Below are 17,573 nucleotides of genomic sequence, written 5' to 3'. Positions count from 1 at the left end.
TCCACATCCATCATCTTGCAGAATGCTCTCCAAAACCGAGCGGTGAACTGGACCCCTCTGTCGGACACGATATGGAGAGGCAAGCCGTGAAGCCGGAAGATATGTTGAATGAATAATTCAGCAAGAACCAGAGCGGACGGTAGCCCGGAGAGTGGTGTGAAGTGGGCCATCTTGGAGAACCGGTCCACCACCACCCAGATGACTGTGCAGCCAGACGATTTTGGCAGGTCTGTGATGAAATCCATGCCGATATGTTGCCATGGAGCGGATGGTACGGGTAAAGGAAGCAAAGGGCCCGCCGGAAGAGTCTTCGGGACCTTGTTCCGGGCACAGGTGGAACAGGATGAACAAAAGTCCTGGACGTCTCGACGTAGCCCTGGCCACCAGTAATATCGGGATATCAATTGCAGAGATTTCTTTTGACCCACGTGTCCTGCTATTCGGGAAGAGTGTCCCCACCGGAGTACACGTTCTCTATCGACCTCAGCAACAAACGTCTTACCGGGAGGAAGGTGGTGCATGTCAACGGGTGCCGCCATTAGCTTGGAAGGTTCAATGATGTGCCGAGGTTCATCTTCCTGATCCTCTAACAGGAATGATCGAGACAACGCGTTGGCCTTCAGGTTCTTCTCGGCTGGACGGAAATGCAGAACAAAATCAAAGTGGGCAAAGAATAATGACCATCGGGCCTGTCGGGGGTTTAGCCTGTGGGCTGTCTGGAGATATGCCAGATTATTGTGGTCAGTATAGATGGTAACTGGATGCAATGACCCTTCCAGCAGGTATCGCCATTCTTCCAGGGCCAGCTTGACTGCCAGCAACTCACGGTCTCCGATTGAGTAGTTTCGTTCTGCTGGGGAGAAAGCCTTAGAAAAGAAGCCACAGGTTACTGTCTTACCCTCTGACGTTTTCTGTGTAAGAACCGCACCGGCTCCGGATGAGGAGGCATCTACCTCAAGAATAAACGGCTTGTTCGTGTCGGGTCTGTGTAAGGCTAGAGCAGAAGCGAAGGCTCGTTTAAGGGACAGGAACGATTCTTCAGCTTTCAGGGTCCATTTCTTTGGGTTTTCCCCTTTGCGAGTGAGAGAGGTTATGGGACGCACCAGAGACGAGAAGTGTGGAATGAATTGCCGGTAATAGTTGGCGAATCCCAGGAATCGCTGGATAGCCTTCAACCCTTCCGGACAGGACCAATTCAGTACGGCTGATACTTTATCGGGGTCCATCTTCAGGCCGGTATCAGAGACTATATGGCCAAGGAAGGGTAGCGAGGTCTGCTCAAACAGGCATTTCTCGAGTTTGGCATAAAGGCGATTCTCTCTCAATCTCCGCAGGACAAGACGGACATGTCTTCGATGGGTATGCAAGTCCGGAGAGAAGATAAGGATGTCGTCCAAATACACGACTACACAGGTGTATAGAAGATCACGGAAGACGTCGTTCACGAACTCCTGGAAGACCGCTGGAGCGTTACTGAGCCCGAAGGGCATCACTCGATATTCATAGTGCCCATCCCGAGTGTTGAACGCGGTCTTCCATTCGTCTCCCGACCGAATGCGGACCAGATTGTACGCACCCCGGAGATCTAATTTGGAGAAGATCTTGGCACCTTGAAAGCGGTCAAACAGTTCCGGCATCAGGGGTAGCGGGTATCTGTTCTTCACCGTGATCTTATTCAATCCGCGGTAGTCAATGCAAGGCCGTAGACCGCCGTCCTTTTTTCCCACAAAGAAGAAACCCGCTCCGGCAGGAGAGGAGGATTTTTGGATGAAGCCTCGTGCTAGATTTTCCTTTATGTAATCAGACATGGCTTGGGTCTCTTCTCGGGACAGAGGGTAGATGCGCCCACGCGGAGGGGTTGCCCCGGGGAGCAGGTCGATGGGACAATCGTAGGGTCTGTGTGGCGGCAACGTCTCAGCCTCCTTCTTGTCAAAGACATCGGCATAGGCCCAATAGGCAGGGGGTAACCCAGGAAGCATGACCGGTTCAACGGGTCGGTGCGGAGGATGCACTGATTTCAGGCAGTTGCTGTGGCAAGACGCACCCCATTGCAGGATGTCTCCAGAATCCCAGTCCAGTACTGGCTTGTGTGACCGAAGCCAGGGTATTACCAGTAGTAGGGCATGCGTCATGCCAGGGAGTACATGGAAGGCGATGGTCTCAGAGTGTAGCAACCCCACTTGCATAGTACAATTCTCCGTGATGTACCGGATGGGTTCGGATAGCGGTTTTCCATCCACGGAAGAAAGACTGATGGGGGTAGCAAGACATCGGACGGGAATCCGGTGTAGATCCACCACGGCTTGTTGGATAAAGTTCCCGGCAGAGCCTGAATCCAGGAACGCATGCTCTGACAACCGGATGGAACCACAGGACAAGGATACAGGTACATGGAGAAAAGGAGAGGACTTGGCATGACCTAGGGTGGCCTCTCCGATGGACCCTAGGCTCTGTAGTTTCCCGGCTTTACTGGACAGTCCTGAATCAGATGTTTGGCACTTCCGCAGTAGAAACACTCTCCTGCCATTCTCCGATTCCTCTGTCGCAGTCTGGACTCACTGACGCGATCGACCTCCATGGGCTCGTGCGGAGCAGTAGGCCGGGTGGAAGGAGGCGACATCGGCCTCTGGAAGGTGGGTGCAAGGCGCGGGATTCTTTTCGCCCGGGTGACTTCTCTGGCACGCTCTTGGAAGCGGAGATCAATACGGGTAGCCAGAGAGATCAGCTCTTCCAGGGTGGTAGGTACATCCCGGCCGGCCAGTTCATCCTTGATTTTGTCACGCTCCCCGGGTCCCCTGCGCTGCTCCCCGGCTCACCTGTCACGCTCCCCGGCTCCCCTGCCTCGGTCCCCGGTTCTTCAGTCCGGTCTCCACCGCTCCCCGCTCTCCAGCATCCATTGCAGGCGCTTTCCAGGCGTCCTGGTCCCCGCTCCCGGCGCCCGTCGGCGTCTCAGCCCCAGCCCGGCTCTGCTGCTTCCTCCTCTCAGCTTCCTGCTCTGGCTTCTGGCACCTGGGCCGCGCGCATGCGCATTAGGGCGCGCGCGCGGTCATTGACCCTTTCTTAAAGGGCCAGCGTCCATTGACAGGAAATGAAGCACACAGGTTCAGGGTATAAAGGGGTTTAATGTCCAAGTGGGCGGGGCCTGATCTTCGTGTTTCCCAAGCTAGGAGTCAGGTCTCCTTGTGTCTCTCTGCCATACTTACGTATCTCTCTTCTAGAGCCGATCCTGCCTCGCCATCCGGTCCTGCCGCATCCCGCACCCCGAACGCTGCTTATCTGCCATCCAGACAGTCCGTACCATCTCGGATCCCTGTGGTGACCCGTCATCTCGCTCCAACGGTTCCGGACTCCGCCTGACATCATCTCGGCTTCCGAACCTGAGCTCCGTCACCCGGACTACCATCAGTGACTCCGTGGTCCCAGGGACTTCTCGATTATACTCTTGTGCACGGACTGCCCTGCTACCTGTAGTGTTCCAGCTACCGGACCCCTTACCATCATCAAGGAGTTCGGTCCAGTGGATCCACCTCCTGGGTCTGCCCTTCCACCTGGCCCTAACAGATTTTACCGGATAACCCTTCCCAGAAGGCAGCTACCAAGGCGTCATTGTTCCACTTGAGTTCGGAGGACAGAGTGCGGAATTCGATTGCATACTGTCCCATGGTGAGATTCCCCTGGTGGATTCTCATCAGCGAAGAGGCAGTAGACGAGAGACGGCCTGGCTCATCGAACACCTTACGGAAGGTGGTCAGAAAGACGGACAGGACTTGAACGGTCGGGTCATTCCTCTCCCAGAGCGGATTCATCCAAGCCAGAGCCTGACCAGTCAGATGAGACATGATAAATGCGATTCTCGAGCGATCAGTCGCTCGCTGCAGCGGCGACAGCTCAAAGTGCAGGGAGCACTGGTTTAAGAAACCGCGACACAAACGGGGATCCCCTCCATACATGGGTGGTGAGGCCAGGCGGGAAGGAGACATGCATGTCGGTAATCCCGCAGAGTCGGGGGTTGTTGAGGAGGCCGGATTCTGCAGGGCGTATAGACGGGAATCCACGGACGCCATATATTCGGCCATGCGTCTCTGGGCCTCATGCTGGCGGGACAGTTTCTTCTGTAGTTCACTTAACTGGGAGCTGTCGGAGGATCCGGAGGTTTGCATGGATGCCAGATGGGATTCCACAGACTTCATGTAAGCTACTAATCTTGCTTGGGTCTCGCGTTGGCGGGAGAGCTCCTGTTGCAGGTCAGTCAGCGGGTTAACCTTGATCCCGGCGGAGTCCATGGCCCGAGCAAACTGTTACGCTCACCGAGGAGCGGCGAGCGTCCGGAGGTGGACCCACTGGACCGTGCACCGGACTCTCCCGAGAAGGCGACCAGCAGCGAACCCCTATACAGGGACTGTGCGGCGCCTCCCCAGAAGGCCTAAATGCACGGCGGCCAGGAACCGGTAGTAGGAGTCTCTGTAGGGCCAGGTGTAGCAAGGTTGTGACGTCCACAGCTGGCAGAACACGGAAACGGCACCGGAGATGTTCAGAGCAGGTGACGTCCACAGCAGGTACGGTACAGATAATGTCCACAGCAGGTAGGGCATGGTGATGTCCACTGTCGGTATGAGCGGTGACGTCCACTGCGGGTATGTATAGATAGTGTCCACGGCAGGTATGGCACGGTGACGTCCACGGTAGGTATAAGTGGTGACGTCCACAGCCGGTATGGTATAGATGGCACTACGGTGAGACACAGGATTAGAATCAGGTAACAAATGCACGGATCACAAACAATAGCACAAACGGATTTGGACACTGGCAATGCACTAATAGAGGCGTTGCTCGGGCGCCTGCTGCCGGGGGAGGTGAACTTAAATACCTATTAGGCAACAGGTGACCTCTGAGGTCACTTCCAGAAAATGGGGCATGCCACTTTAAGAAAGGGGGCGTGGCCTCGCGCGCAGCCTAGAGTCACTTACAGCAATTCTGTGTGAGGAGGAGACTGCAGCAGGCCTAGGAGTGGGAGCAGCGTCTGCAGAGCCATGGGGTTGGTAAGAGGAAGGCCTTCGCTGCCTGGGAGTGGGGGCAGGAGTGCACGTGGGAGCCATGCTGGGACTGGGCAGATGTGAGGGAGAGCTCCCCCCCGGGGTCTGGTGGGACCAGGCATTACAGTAAATGCCTGCCGCCCTGCACCTGTTGTTGCATATTTGCAAGCACCATGAGCAACATTCTTCAATTCTTTGTGCCAGGGCAGCATCCAGCTGTCCTTACTTCAGGCTATGGAACGAAAATATAAATTCCCAGCCAACTTCCCAATCACAGGCCCAAACACTAAATGGGCACATTTCCACATTGTTTGACCTGGGAATATTGCCATATATGCTTGTGGACGCTGTAGCTTTCTGCAACTCTATGGTAGCAGCCAGGGCCGCCACTAGGAATTTCAGGACCCCATACTGGCAAAATTATGGGGCCCCCTTGAGACTCCACCCAGGCTCCACCCCAGCTCCGCCTCCACCCCGCAAACCTTCCCCAGTCCGACACCACTTTTTGAAAAGCATATATGTATGTGTGTATAGAAAGAAATAAACACACTCACCGAAAAAGTCCTTTATTTGAAATAAAATACAAACACCCCCACCCCCCCCCCAAAACTTTCAGCCCTTAACTGAATTTCTTGGCCAAAAAAAACACACAAATACAGTTTTGGTGTGGTTTGGTGTGGTTTTCTGCTAGGAGATGCAAATGGTGCTGAAATGTCTACGTAACATTTCTGCAACAATTTTGCATCTCCAGGCAGAAAACCACATCGAGACGGTGTCAAAACTGTTTTTGTGCAATAATTTTTGCCAAGAGATGCAGATTTGTTGCTGAAATTTATACAACATATTCCTACACCAAAACAAAGGAGAAATACAAGTATATGTGCAAACATAGACATTTTTATTGATAACAATGTACACGCAAGAACAGCACAAAAATCACACATTAAAATACTACCAATAGATCAAGGGGCGTACAATATGTGAGATCATTTTTTTGGAAAATGAGAAGTATATACCTGTCTATCTTCAGTAGCCGTGGGAGAGGTAACATAACCCCAATGACAATATAGACGAGATATGACAGGAAACATAATGGCGTTGACCGGACTCCACCCGCAACGTAGGGAGAAGTACAAGCACACACAAACGGCTGAAAAGGGATGGCAATTAACTGTGAGGCTATTTATATCTACTGGGTGTATACTGCCATTAGGGTCTTCCTCCTTGAGAAAGCAATAGTACCTCTGCGAAACGCGCGTTGGTGGTGATCCTTTTCTTTGTGGGTATGTGTACATCTGTCTGATCATGCCTTGGGTTCCCCTGTTTTCTAAATTTTTGCCATAGAACTTTTGGGATATGGTATTTACCTCCCAGCATTCATGGTTCCATATGGATCCTTTACTGGCTATATGCACTTGCACTTTATTTCCATAGTAATATTGTATTTAGGCCCCCCATGCTATCATGTGTTGTATTTTTGGTACTTACCATCCCCTGGCAGCTATGTACTGGCATATCATATTATTGGAGCCCCTGATAGCTCTGTATATATTAATGGCTGTGACAGAACTCTCATTTGCATCTCTGTACTCCTCACATTAATTTGCTAATCTCTGATGTGGAGAATTATGCCACTACTCAGTTTGTACTGATATTATAGGAGATCTTTTACACACACCCGGTCTGTCCGTGGTCCATTTTGTTACTATCATTGTGTTATAGGAATTCTCAATTTATTGAGCTTTTTACCTCCTTACTATCTTGAACCCTTTTCAGCCGTGTGCTTGTACTTCTCCCTACGTTGCGGGTGGAGTCCGATCAACGCCATTATGTTTCCTGTCATATCTCGTCTATATTGTCATTGGGGTTATGTTACCTCTCCCACGGCTACTTAAGATAGACAGGTATATACTTCTCATTTTCCAACTGATCTCACATATTGTACCCCCCTTGATCTATTGGTAGTATTTTAATGTGTGATTTTTGTGCTGTTCTTGCGTGTACATTGTTATCAATAAAAATTTCTATGTTTGCACATATACTCGTATTTCTCCTTTGTTTTGCATTCATTTGAGTAGTGCACACACCTTGTCGGTATATGTATGCTGACATCGTGTTTACCCTATGGCTTGTTTATTGGGAATTGTTCTCATAATATTCCTACACCAAATCTGCATCTTCTGGGAGAAAAAAAAATGCATCAAAACACAATGCGGTTTTGATGCAGTAGTAATGCAATTCTTTTGCCAGAAGATGCAGAGTTAGTGCAGGAATATGGTGTATAAATTTCAGCACCAAATCTGCATCTCTTGGCAAAAAAATGCACAACAACATTTTGTAGGCTGTTTCGGTGCCGTTTTATGCCAGGGGATGCAAATTTGGTGCTGAAATGTCTGCTCTAGATTTCTATACACTTAATAGTATACATAGAAGGATCTATGTAGACCAATGTTTACCGAAAGGATACGTCGGTCAACGCTTTCCTGCATGCATCATCAAGTCATAGTATGTCTACAATACGCGCCATCCCGACCGGACAGTCGTCTGATCTCTGCTGCAGGTTTAGAGCCAGGGGGTATATTAACAGATGTATCAAGAATAGTTGCCTTCATGCTCAGAATACCCCCAGATGTAAGCTTCTCCAATATACACCTCATTGCACTGGCCATGACACCCAGGTGTGATTCATCAGCACATAAAATCATGAATGGGACACGATGAGGGACATCCTGGACAAGCACTGGCCTGTACTGCTTACTGATCCCACTTTGGCCGATGTGCTCCCCGGGAGACCTCATAACGGCTAGGAATCTTGGGGATCTTCTTGTCAGGAGCCACTACGTGGCTCCAGTGGCCCCATTCAGGGTTGTTTCTCATGTGGCCACTGTTTGGCCTGTAGTAACATACTCAGGGCCACCACCTTTTTGTCCTCTGATGGCAGTCGTACCTTCTCCATCGACCATTATATTTCTTGTACCATCACACATGTCGTATATTATGCGACCTGTCTGTGCTCTATGATCTATGTGGGCCTCACATCACGTGAGCTCCGCGTATGTGTCAGGAAGCACATTAGGGATATCACTGCGGCAAGGTCGGTGAAGGACGTTACACTGCTAAAGACTCTCCCTTGGCACTTCAAGGCCCATCATAATTGTAATCCAAAATTGCTCCAGATTCGAGCTATTGATGTGGTGAATGGTGGAATTAGAGGGGGGAATTTGCGCAAGACTCTCGCACAACGAGAGTCCAAATGGATTATCATTCCTAACACTCTCGTTCCTAAGGGCCTCAATGAGGTAGTGAGTTTCGCTCCCTTCTTATGAGACCCCATTACCCTTTCCCTCTCCTCCTCCCCTCCCCCTTTCACCTTCCTCTTTGTACTTTCTCATTCTTATTATTGAGGCTCACGTTTCCCTTTATTTATTCATTTCCTCTACTAAATGAACTGCTATGTTTAGGTGCTCTTTTCCCCTCATGATTCTAACTAATGGTGTACATATATATATATATATATATATATATATATATATATATATATTACACATATAAAAATATATTGATGTCCATGTGTGTTTGTACATCTATGCACTTGTACATGCAAGTTATTTTTGTATAAATATAGTCTATATAATATGTTTTTAATTTTTAATATTATTTTTTTAATATTTATTTGAATTTTCTTTTTGTGTGGTGTGTTTACATTATTTTTTATTTCAGCGTTTTTAGGTCACCCTACCCATCCCTACATCAGTGACCTTCTAGCCTGCAAATTTTGTGCATCAACTGGCTACAATACATATCAGTTACCACTCGTGAAACTGGCCCCCCTCCTTTTTACCTTAAACACCATATAAAGAATTTCCATATTTGCTGCATTAAAGATTAATTAGTTATTCTGTAGAGCAATGTGATAATGTATCCTATGTACGGCGCCTGTAATAGTGCTGGTTCCATATGCTATTTACTCTGTTGTGCTCATATTCATGTTTGCACTGTTTAGTCCAAGTCCGTTCCCTCCCGCAGTGAGTCTCTGCGCCTGGGCCGTGTGTGCATGCACGGAAGCCATAATGACGGCTTCTGCGCTGCGCATGCGCCATTTATGGTGGCGCTGCGCCTACCCCCGCCGCTCGTCATTGGCAGTCGGAGCATGCGCCCTAGTGTCCGCAATCAGCAGCAAACAGACTTATCTGTACTATTTAAACCCCCTGGTTACACTTTTCACATTGTCACCCTTGGGAAAAAGCTGCTAGGCAGCGAAACGATCGTTGGGACTCCCCCCTAGTCTTAACCAAGCTCCTAATACAGAGGTAAATATAATGCTGGCACTATGCACTTTAGTAGTCTAACTCTGGAGGTTTTTCCAGACTTTGAAGTAATTCATTTACCTCTGCTGTGACCTTCAATTTAATGCATTGTGTCAATATGTGCACTCATCTATAACCCGTATTGGTGGTTCTCATATGTCTATCTTTCTTGTAGAGATAGAGGGAAGAAACCAGGATATGTCGCACTGACATCAAACGCAAAGTTGTTTTTCTGAAAAATTGTCCTGAGGAAGGAGGATACATCCTCCGAAACATGTAGATCTGATTGAATAAAAGAAAATTAATCAACAACTTGACAATTGATGTCAGCATGGCAAATCCCGGTTTCTTCCCTCTATCTCTGCAATACTTTTCTCCAGGGCTGCAGCAGACGCCATTTCATGCCTGTATAGTAGTTGTGACTGGCACAACTTATATAGGTGAGTACATTTACCTGGTTGTATGTCACATCCCACCAGATAAGACCTTATCTGCTCTTTTTATCCACAGTACACTTTTATATCTTTTGATAGTGGTTATTTATATTTTAACATATAGGTCCCTTTTAACTTCTGAGCTTGTTTATCTGCAAGGGTTGCACAATTGTTTTTGTGCATGCTACCTATATTTTTCCTGCATTTTTATATGCTTATTACACCTCGTGCCCTTTTTCTCTGTACCCATCCATTTTTCCAAGTTTTTAAACACATACATTTTTTTCATGTCTATATATTTTTGTAATTGCCAATAAAAATTATAGATATTTTTCACATTTATTTTGTTCTTTCCTTATTCTTTTTGGTACATACTCTTCTTTTTCTTCTTTTTCTCAATATTTTGTGTTAAAAATTTCTGGTGAATATCATGATCACAATAATTTGTGAATAGCTATTGTTATGTCCTGGTGATGGATCCACTGGGCCGTGCACCGGACTCCTCCAATGAGGCAACCCGGAGCTAACCCCTGTACAGGGACTGTCCGATCACCCCACCAGAGGACCTAGATGCACGGTAGCCGGAGCACTAGTGATACTGGGTCAGCGTCCTTCAGGGGACTGGTAGAAAGATGTCTCTAGAGTCACCGAGTTCCTGGAGGCAATGCAGATGACGGAGACCAGGTTCAGGTACCGGGTAGAAACATCAGGCGGGATCTGGATCCTGCTGGACGTGAGGGCAGAGGACACCAGGTGAAGTCGGGGATCGGAGACAGGTTCAGGCTGAAGGCAGATGATGGGATTCACAGCCGACAGTCACCGGAGGACTTCCTGGGCAATCCGCAGTCAGGACCAGGTTAAGGTAGCAGGGCTGGCTCTGTGGAAGACACAGGGTTAGAGAGAGGCAAGGCACTAGGAGACCTGAACACCTAGCTTACAGAAACACGTTGATCAGGCGCCGCCCACATGGAAAGGGGAGTCTTATATACTCTGCACCTGTCTCATCCATATCCTGTTTCAGGAGTGCTGGACCTATAAGACAAGGTGAGTGGGCGCGGCCCCGCCCTATACACAAGCATGTGCCTAAGAATCAGAATCAGACTCAAGAGACCAGGAACAGGATGCAGGAGAGCACGAGCGGGAGCGGCAGCCGTGACCGGTGGGCACGTGGACCGGATCAGTGGGTAAGGAGTGATGCCGTGACGGTGAGACTGGATCAGTGAGTAAGGAGCGGTGCCGTGATGGCATGACCGGATCAGTGGGTAAGGGGCGGTGCCGGGACACCGGGAGTGTGACAGCTATTAGGATTTATATCTTTCTACCTATGGCAATGTAGTTATTTTATAATATTTTATAATATATTTTCTACTAGCTATTTTTTACTATTTATTAATATTTAGTATACATTTTAGTATTAATGCACTGATTGTATTATTTTCAGTGTTATAATTACATTATACACAAGTGTCCCTAATTATATCTTTCCCCCATATGGGGAGGCAATTTTGCTTATATACATATATTCTGCTATTAGAGGTCTTGATGTTGTATCTTTGCTTTATTGTTCAAATACTATCTACGTCTGTTCCTTGCTTAGCCTCAGTGCGGCTGTTTTTCTATATCTGGTTTGGCTCCCTTTTGCTTCCGGTGTGCGGTACACATGCGTCTCCCGCCCTGGTACGTGTGCGCCATCGTACTGCTGTATCTTTATGCTCCATGTGATACTTGGTCGCGTGATCGCCATGTGATCTGTATGGTCCCATGGTGGTCATGTGATAGGGGCGGTTACATGGGGTATGACATGGCGGGCGAGTGGCATTCCCGTTGCCGGGACGACGGATGTGTCACAGTTCTGCACGCTGGGACCTGATTGGGTGATGCCCCTTTTTATACTCCCCTCTCCCTTCATGACACGGGCCTCTGACGAAGGCTCGCTAGCCGAAACGGACGTTGGGTTGGACACCATTCCTGCTAATTTCCAACCTTGTCTAACATAGGTGAGCTTTCAGTTTATTTCTGTCCTTAAGGCCCGTTTCACACGTCAGTGAAAAACACTGTTTTTCACTGGCGTGTAAAACACGCACATGTCCCGTGAATTACGGCACACGTGGGTTGTCTCAGTGCAATCCGGGCTCCGTTCTCCGTGGCCTGTGATTGCACTTAGAGATGAATTCACCTGTGCGCGCTCCCGCTCTCCATGGTGCTGATCGCTCCCGCGGTGCAGCATCCGGCCGGCGCTGACCCCCGCAGCAGCTGCTTCCGGGTCGGCTGTGTCGTGCATCATGAATATGCGCGACAGTAATGAGCCGGCTGAGAAGCAGCAAGCCGCACAGGCTGCAGAGGACATCGCTGGAGCTGGGTGAGTAAAAATGATTTTTATTTTAAAAGCACGTTTTTTTCTGGCACGTGTTTCACGGACCACACCACTGCATGGTCCGTGGGACATCAGTGCTGCCAGAAAAAAATGGACATGTCTCCGTGCGGCAATCACGGACACGCGGGTATGCCGCACGGAGACACGTGCAGTGAAAAATCACTGATGTGTGAGCAGACCCATTCATTATAATGGGTCTGTGTATGTCAGTGATTCTGGTACGTTTAAAAAAATGCACAAACGTACCAGAATCACTGACGTGTGAAACAGGCCTTACTCATGGAATTATCCATTACTATTCTGCCTTGATTATATTTCTCCCTATGTGAATTTTCATTACATGGTTAAGACTGGTTGGCGTTATACATTGGGGTATATCACACTGTGTTTATCTATTTAAACACTGATGTTATCCAAACATTGTTTTTACCTTATGGAATGTGCCCCCTGCTTGTTTGTGCAACACTCTGTCACTTCACCTATTTAATAAAGTATTTCACTTGTTAATACATGGCTGTTCAATCACATTTCTAAGGTGATATTTAGCAACTTACAGGTGGCCGTCCAGAACAGGGACATAAATTGAACACTTTTGTCGAACACGATGTGATGTGGTAGATTGTGCAGCCAAAAGATGTGCTGTGCAAAGTGCAAAGGAAAGCCAGACAGCGGGGTGAAATAGGCCATTTTGGAGAACGTGTCCAGTGTACATTGCAGCTCCACTCTCCTCACCACTATGTGTGTAGAATGGAGGCCTGTAATATGTCTTCCTCATTGTGAACACATGAGCCTCTCTCCAGCCTGTAGACTACAATGGAGTCTCCATGAGCTCCTGGAATCTCCTCCATTTTAGTCACCAATTGGCTGTGTACATTGCAGAGACTGCTGTGAGATCCTCCCCTCAGCAGCTCTGCTCCCCTCACCACTATGTGTGTAGAATGGAGGCCTGAAATAGGTCTTCCTCATTGTGAACACATGAGCCTCTCTCCAGCCTGTATTCCTCTCCTCAGAGGCTCCACTATCTATCTAGAATGGCGGCGCTGTAGGGACTGGGAGGAGCCTCCCCTCAGTGGCCCCACTATGTAGAATGGAGGCGTTGCAGGGAGGTCCTAACAAGTACACATCCATTCTACACTCTGAGCTGCTACTTCCTGTTGTTCCTGCTCTGCCAAGTGAGGCGGGAAACTGCGACGGCGTCTGTGATAAGAGCATCTCCACCGCTGGGGCAGAGACTTCTCCTCGGGATCTGCGCTTATCTGTGCACAGTAGACGGTCACTGCGCATAAACCGAAGATGTGTGATAACGTGAGGAGGGTAAGTTAGAAGACGGGGCGGCTGCGGTGAGGAGGGCTGTGCTGAGAAGGGCTGTGCTGAGAAGGGCTGTGCTCCTCCATTTCTTACTGCGCACTTCCTCCATTCTGTAAGCAGGGGTTATGGAAGGTCTAGACCCGGCGTCGGGCGAGTGCTCTGTATGTGGTATTAGTATATGCACAGTGCTGTATACTATATATACCCGAGGCCACACTCTATACTCCTAGCCTATGTGATGTATACACATGAGTGTATGGTAATCCCTATCCAAAAGGAAGTGACTCCAAGGTTGCATTATAAAAAATTGTGTATGTGTTTATTAATCAAAATAATGATATTAAAGGGAAGCTGTCACTGGTTTTTCGGCATATAAGCTGCGGCCACCACCAGTGGCCTCTTATATACAGCATTCTAACATGCTGTATATAAGAGCCCTGGCCGCTGTGTAGAACATAAAAAACACTTTATAATTCTCACCTAACGGTCGCACTGCAATGGAGTTGGGCCATATGGGCGTCTCCGGTGCTGGCGCCGCCTCCTTCAGCCATCGTCGTCCTCTTTCTGAAGCCTGGGTGCATGAAGCGTCCTACGTCATACAGACTCGCCGCACCCGCACAGGCGCACTACAATACTTAGATCTGCCCTGCTCAGGTCAGATCAAAGTGCCCCTGCGCAGAACCTCAATACCGGCCTGTGTGGATGACGTAGGACACGTCATGCACCCCGGCTACTGAAGGAGGACGAAGCTGGCCGAAAGAGGCGGCACCGGACAACGGAGACGCCCATATGGCCCAACTCCATCGCAACGCCCCTTAGGTGAGTATTATAAAGTGTTTTTTATGTTCTACACAGCGGCCTGGGCTCTTATATACAGCATGTTAGAATGCTGTATATAAGAGCCCACTGGTGGTGGCCGCAGCTTATATGCCGAAAAACCAGTGACAGGTTCCCTTTAAAAGGCGGCCGTTGCCTCACAATGACGGACACATAGGAGCAGAGAAATACAAAAGTCTGTATATGGTGACTATTGCCCAGATCAATGCTGTACATGTGACGAATGATCACCTACAATATATGAAGCCTTAGAAACACTTAAAAGATCCCAAACCTACTATAAAACACGACAATCAGTCAAAACAAAGACTTTCAAATCACTGGGTACTAGTGCAGTATAAGGTGCGAAGTCCATAAATATAAGGTGCCAGTATTGTATTATCGTTTCCAAAGTGCACAAAAGAAGTTGTGGAATTAGCTCATACAGATGAAAGGGTGTGTGTTCTGTGTCCCTTCACCCCGACGTGCGTTTCACCCAGCTTCTTCAGGGGCGTATCAGGGTAGGAGACAAGGGGGTCATTAAATGTGTGGAGCGGCCGATCGGGTAGTGACACATAAGAGTCACGTGGGACGCTCAGCCCGGGACGGTGCATGGATCCAGGTCGTGATCCAGCTGTATGTACTCCCTAGTGCACGGCATGGAACGCACTGCGGTCACGTGGTGTCGTGGGCAGGGAGAAAGTGGGTCAGTTCAGGAGCACATGTGCACTCAGTGTCCCTGGAATTGATGTGAAGCCTACAATAATTAACTGAGTTAATTATTACCATCCACACTGCGGATTTGTTTCTCCAGCAAAAGACGCACCTTCTGGCAGAATACCGCACCTACCCATGGAAAATCCGCACCAAAACCACTTGAGGTTTTGCTGCGGATTTACCACGTTTTTGCCTGCGGTATTGTCCCTGCGGTTTTTTAACACTCAATACAGGGAAAAACGCAGAAAAGAAGTGACATGCTCAGTCTTTGTTCTGCAGAAATTCTGCAGAAAAACCTTTAGGGAAAAAAAAGCAACGTGCGCACAGTATTTTGGATTTCTCATAGACTTTGCTGGGGCAAGACTGCATGAACTTTATGAAAAACTGCACCCATTCTGCAGCAAAAACCGTGGCAAATCTACGGCAAAAAACGCAGTGTGCGCACTGGGACTTAGGTAGTAAATGGCAGTCATAGAAGCTATGAGATGTGTAATAAGATAAAGGCATTTATTATATATAAGATAAAAGGAATCCTATTTATTTCTTCCCGTCATCTCAAAAATCGGAATAGAAAGCGATCAAAAAAATATTATGTGCCCAAAAATGGTACAAAGAAAAACAGCTTTATCTCTATTAACCCCTTAAGGACGAAGCCAGTTTTGTACTTAATGCCCAGGCCATTTTTTGCAATTCTGACCAGTGTCACTTTATGAGGTCATAACTCTGGAACGCTTCAACGGATCCCAGTGATTCTGACATTGTTTTTTCGTGACATATTGTACTTCATGATAGTTATAAATTTAGAACGATATTTTTTGCTTTTATTTGTGAAAAAAATCGGAAATTTGATGAAAATTTTGAAAATAGAGTTATGTCACACAAAACTGTTAATAAATAACATTTCCCACATGTCTACTTTACATTAGTGCAATTTCTGAAACAAAATGTTTTGGGGTTAGGAAGTTAGAAGGGGTCAAAGTTCATCTGCAATTTCCCATTTTTTCAACAAAATTCACAAAACCATTTTTTTAGGGACCACATCACATTTGAAGTGACTTTGAGAGGCCTGGGTGACAGAAAATACCCAAAAGTGACACCATTCTCAAAACAGCACCCCTCAAAGTACTCAAAACCACATCCAAGAAGTTTATTAACCCTTCAGGTGCTTCACAGGAACTAAAGAAAAGTGGAATGAAAAAAAGCAAAAAATAAAATTTTACCTAAAATGTTGCTCTACCCCAAATTTATTCACTTTTAGAAGAAATAACACAACAAAATGAACCCCAAAACTTGTTACCCACTTTCTTATGAACGCGCCAATACCCCACATGTGGTCAGAAACCTTTGTTTGGACAAATGGGAGGGCTCGGAACAGAAGGAGCAATATTTGAATTTTGGAAAGCAAATTTGGCTGAAATAGATTGCGGGCACCATGTTGCATTTACAGGTCCGCTAAGGTACCTAAACAGCAGAAACCCCTCACAAGTGACACCATTTTGGAAACTAGACCCCTTAAGGCTTCTATCTAGGGGTATAGTGAGCATTTTGGATCCACAGGTACTTCACAGATTTTGATAACGTTACGTTGTCACATTGAAAATTTTCATTTTTTTCTCAAAAATGTTGCTTTAGCATCAATTTTTTCACTTTTTCAAGAGGTAATTCCAAAAATTTGACCCCAATGTTTGTTACCCACTTTTTTATGAGCGCGGTGATACCTCACTTGTGGTCTGAAACCTTTGTTTGGAGAAATGGGAGGGCTTGGAACGGAAGGAGCAATATTTGAATTTTGGAAAGGAAATTTGGCTGAAAAAGATTGCGGGCACCATGTCGCATTTGGAGGACCCCTAAGGTACGTAAACAGCAAAAAAACACCACAAGTGACCCCATATTGGAAACTAGGCCCCTCAAGGAATTTGTCTAGATGTTTGGTGAGTACCCTGAACCCCCAGGAGCTTTACAGAAGTTTATAACGTTGAGCCATGAAAATAAAAAAATAAAATTTTACCACAAAATTGTTACTTCAACCAGGTAGCTTTTTTTTCACAAGGGTAACAGGAAAAAAATCACCATGAAATTTATTGCGCAATTTCTCCTGAGTTTGTTGATATCTTGTATGTGGTGGAAATCAACTGTTTGGGCACACTACAGGGCTCAGAAGAGAAGGAGTGCAATTTGACTGCAAAATTGGCTGGAATCAATAGCGGACGCCATGTTGCATTAGGAGAGCCCCTGAGGTGCCTAAGCAGTGGAGGTCCACCACAAGTGACCCCATTCTGGAAATAAGACCCCTCAAGGCTTTAATCTAGGTGTATATTGAGCATTTTGAATCCACGAATACTTCACAGAATTTGATAAGCTTAGGTTGCCATATTGAAATTTTCATTTTTTTCACAAAAATGTTAATTTAGCGACACATTTTTCACTTTTTCAAGAGGCAACAACAAAACGTGTACCCCACAGGTTGTTATCTAATTTCTTGTGAGCGCAGGGATACCCCACATGTGGCCAAAAACCTTTGTTTGGATAAATGGGAGGGCTTGGAATGGAAGGAGTACCATTTGAATTTTGGAAAAGTTGAAGT

General features: G+C 47.3%; 1 protein-coding gene across 1 annotated transcript in view; it reads left to right on the top strand.

Moving 5' to 3' along the window:
• Positions 1–13,312: 13,312 nt before the first annotated feature.
• LOC142289837 (uncharacterized) overlaps positions 13,313–17,573 on the top strand; it is a 228,775-nt gene continuing 224,514 nt past the window's right edge. The window contains exon 1 of the mRNA XM_075333771.1: positions 13,313–13,462. Coding sequence (XP_075189886.1) covers positions 13,442–13,462 — 21 coding nt within the window. The 5' untranslated portion in view covers positions 13,313–13,441. The remainder of the gene's footprint in view (positions 13,463–17,573) is intronic.

The sequence above is a fragment of the Anomaloglossus baeobatrachus genome, chromosome 2 (assembly GCF_048569485.1).
Source record: "Anomaloglossus baeobatrachus isolate aAnoBae1 chromosome 2, aAnoBae1.hap1, whole genome shotgun sequence".
Taxonomy (NCBI): domain Eukaryota; kingdom Metazoa; phylum Chordata; class Amphibia; order Anura; family Aromobatidae; genus Anomaloglossus; species Anomaloglossus baeobatrachus.
The sequence above is the reverse complement of the archived record's forward strand: the minus strand, read 5'-3'. Positions and strand labels throughout refer to the sequence as shown.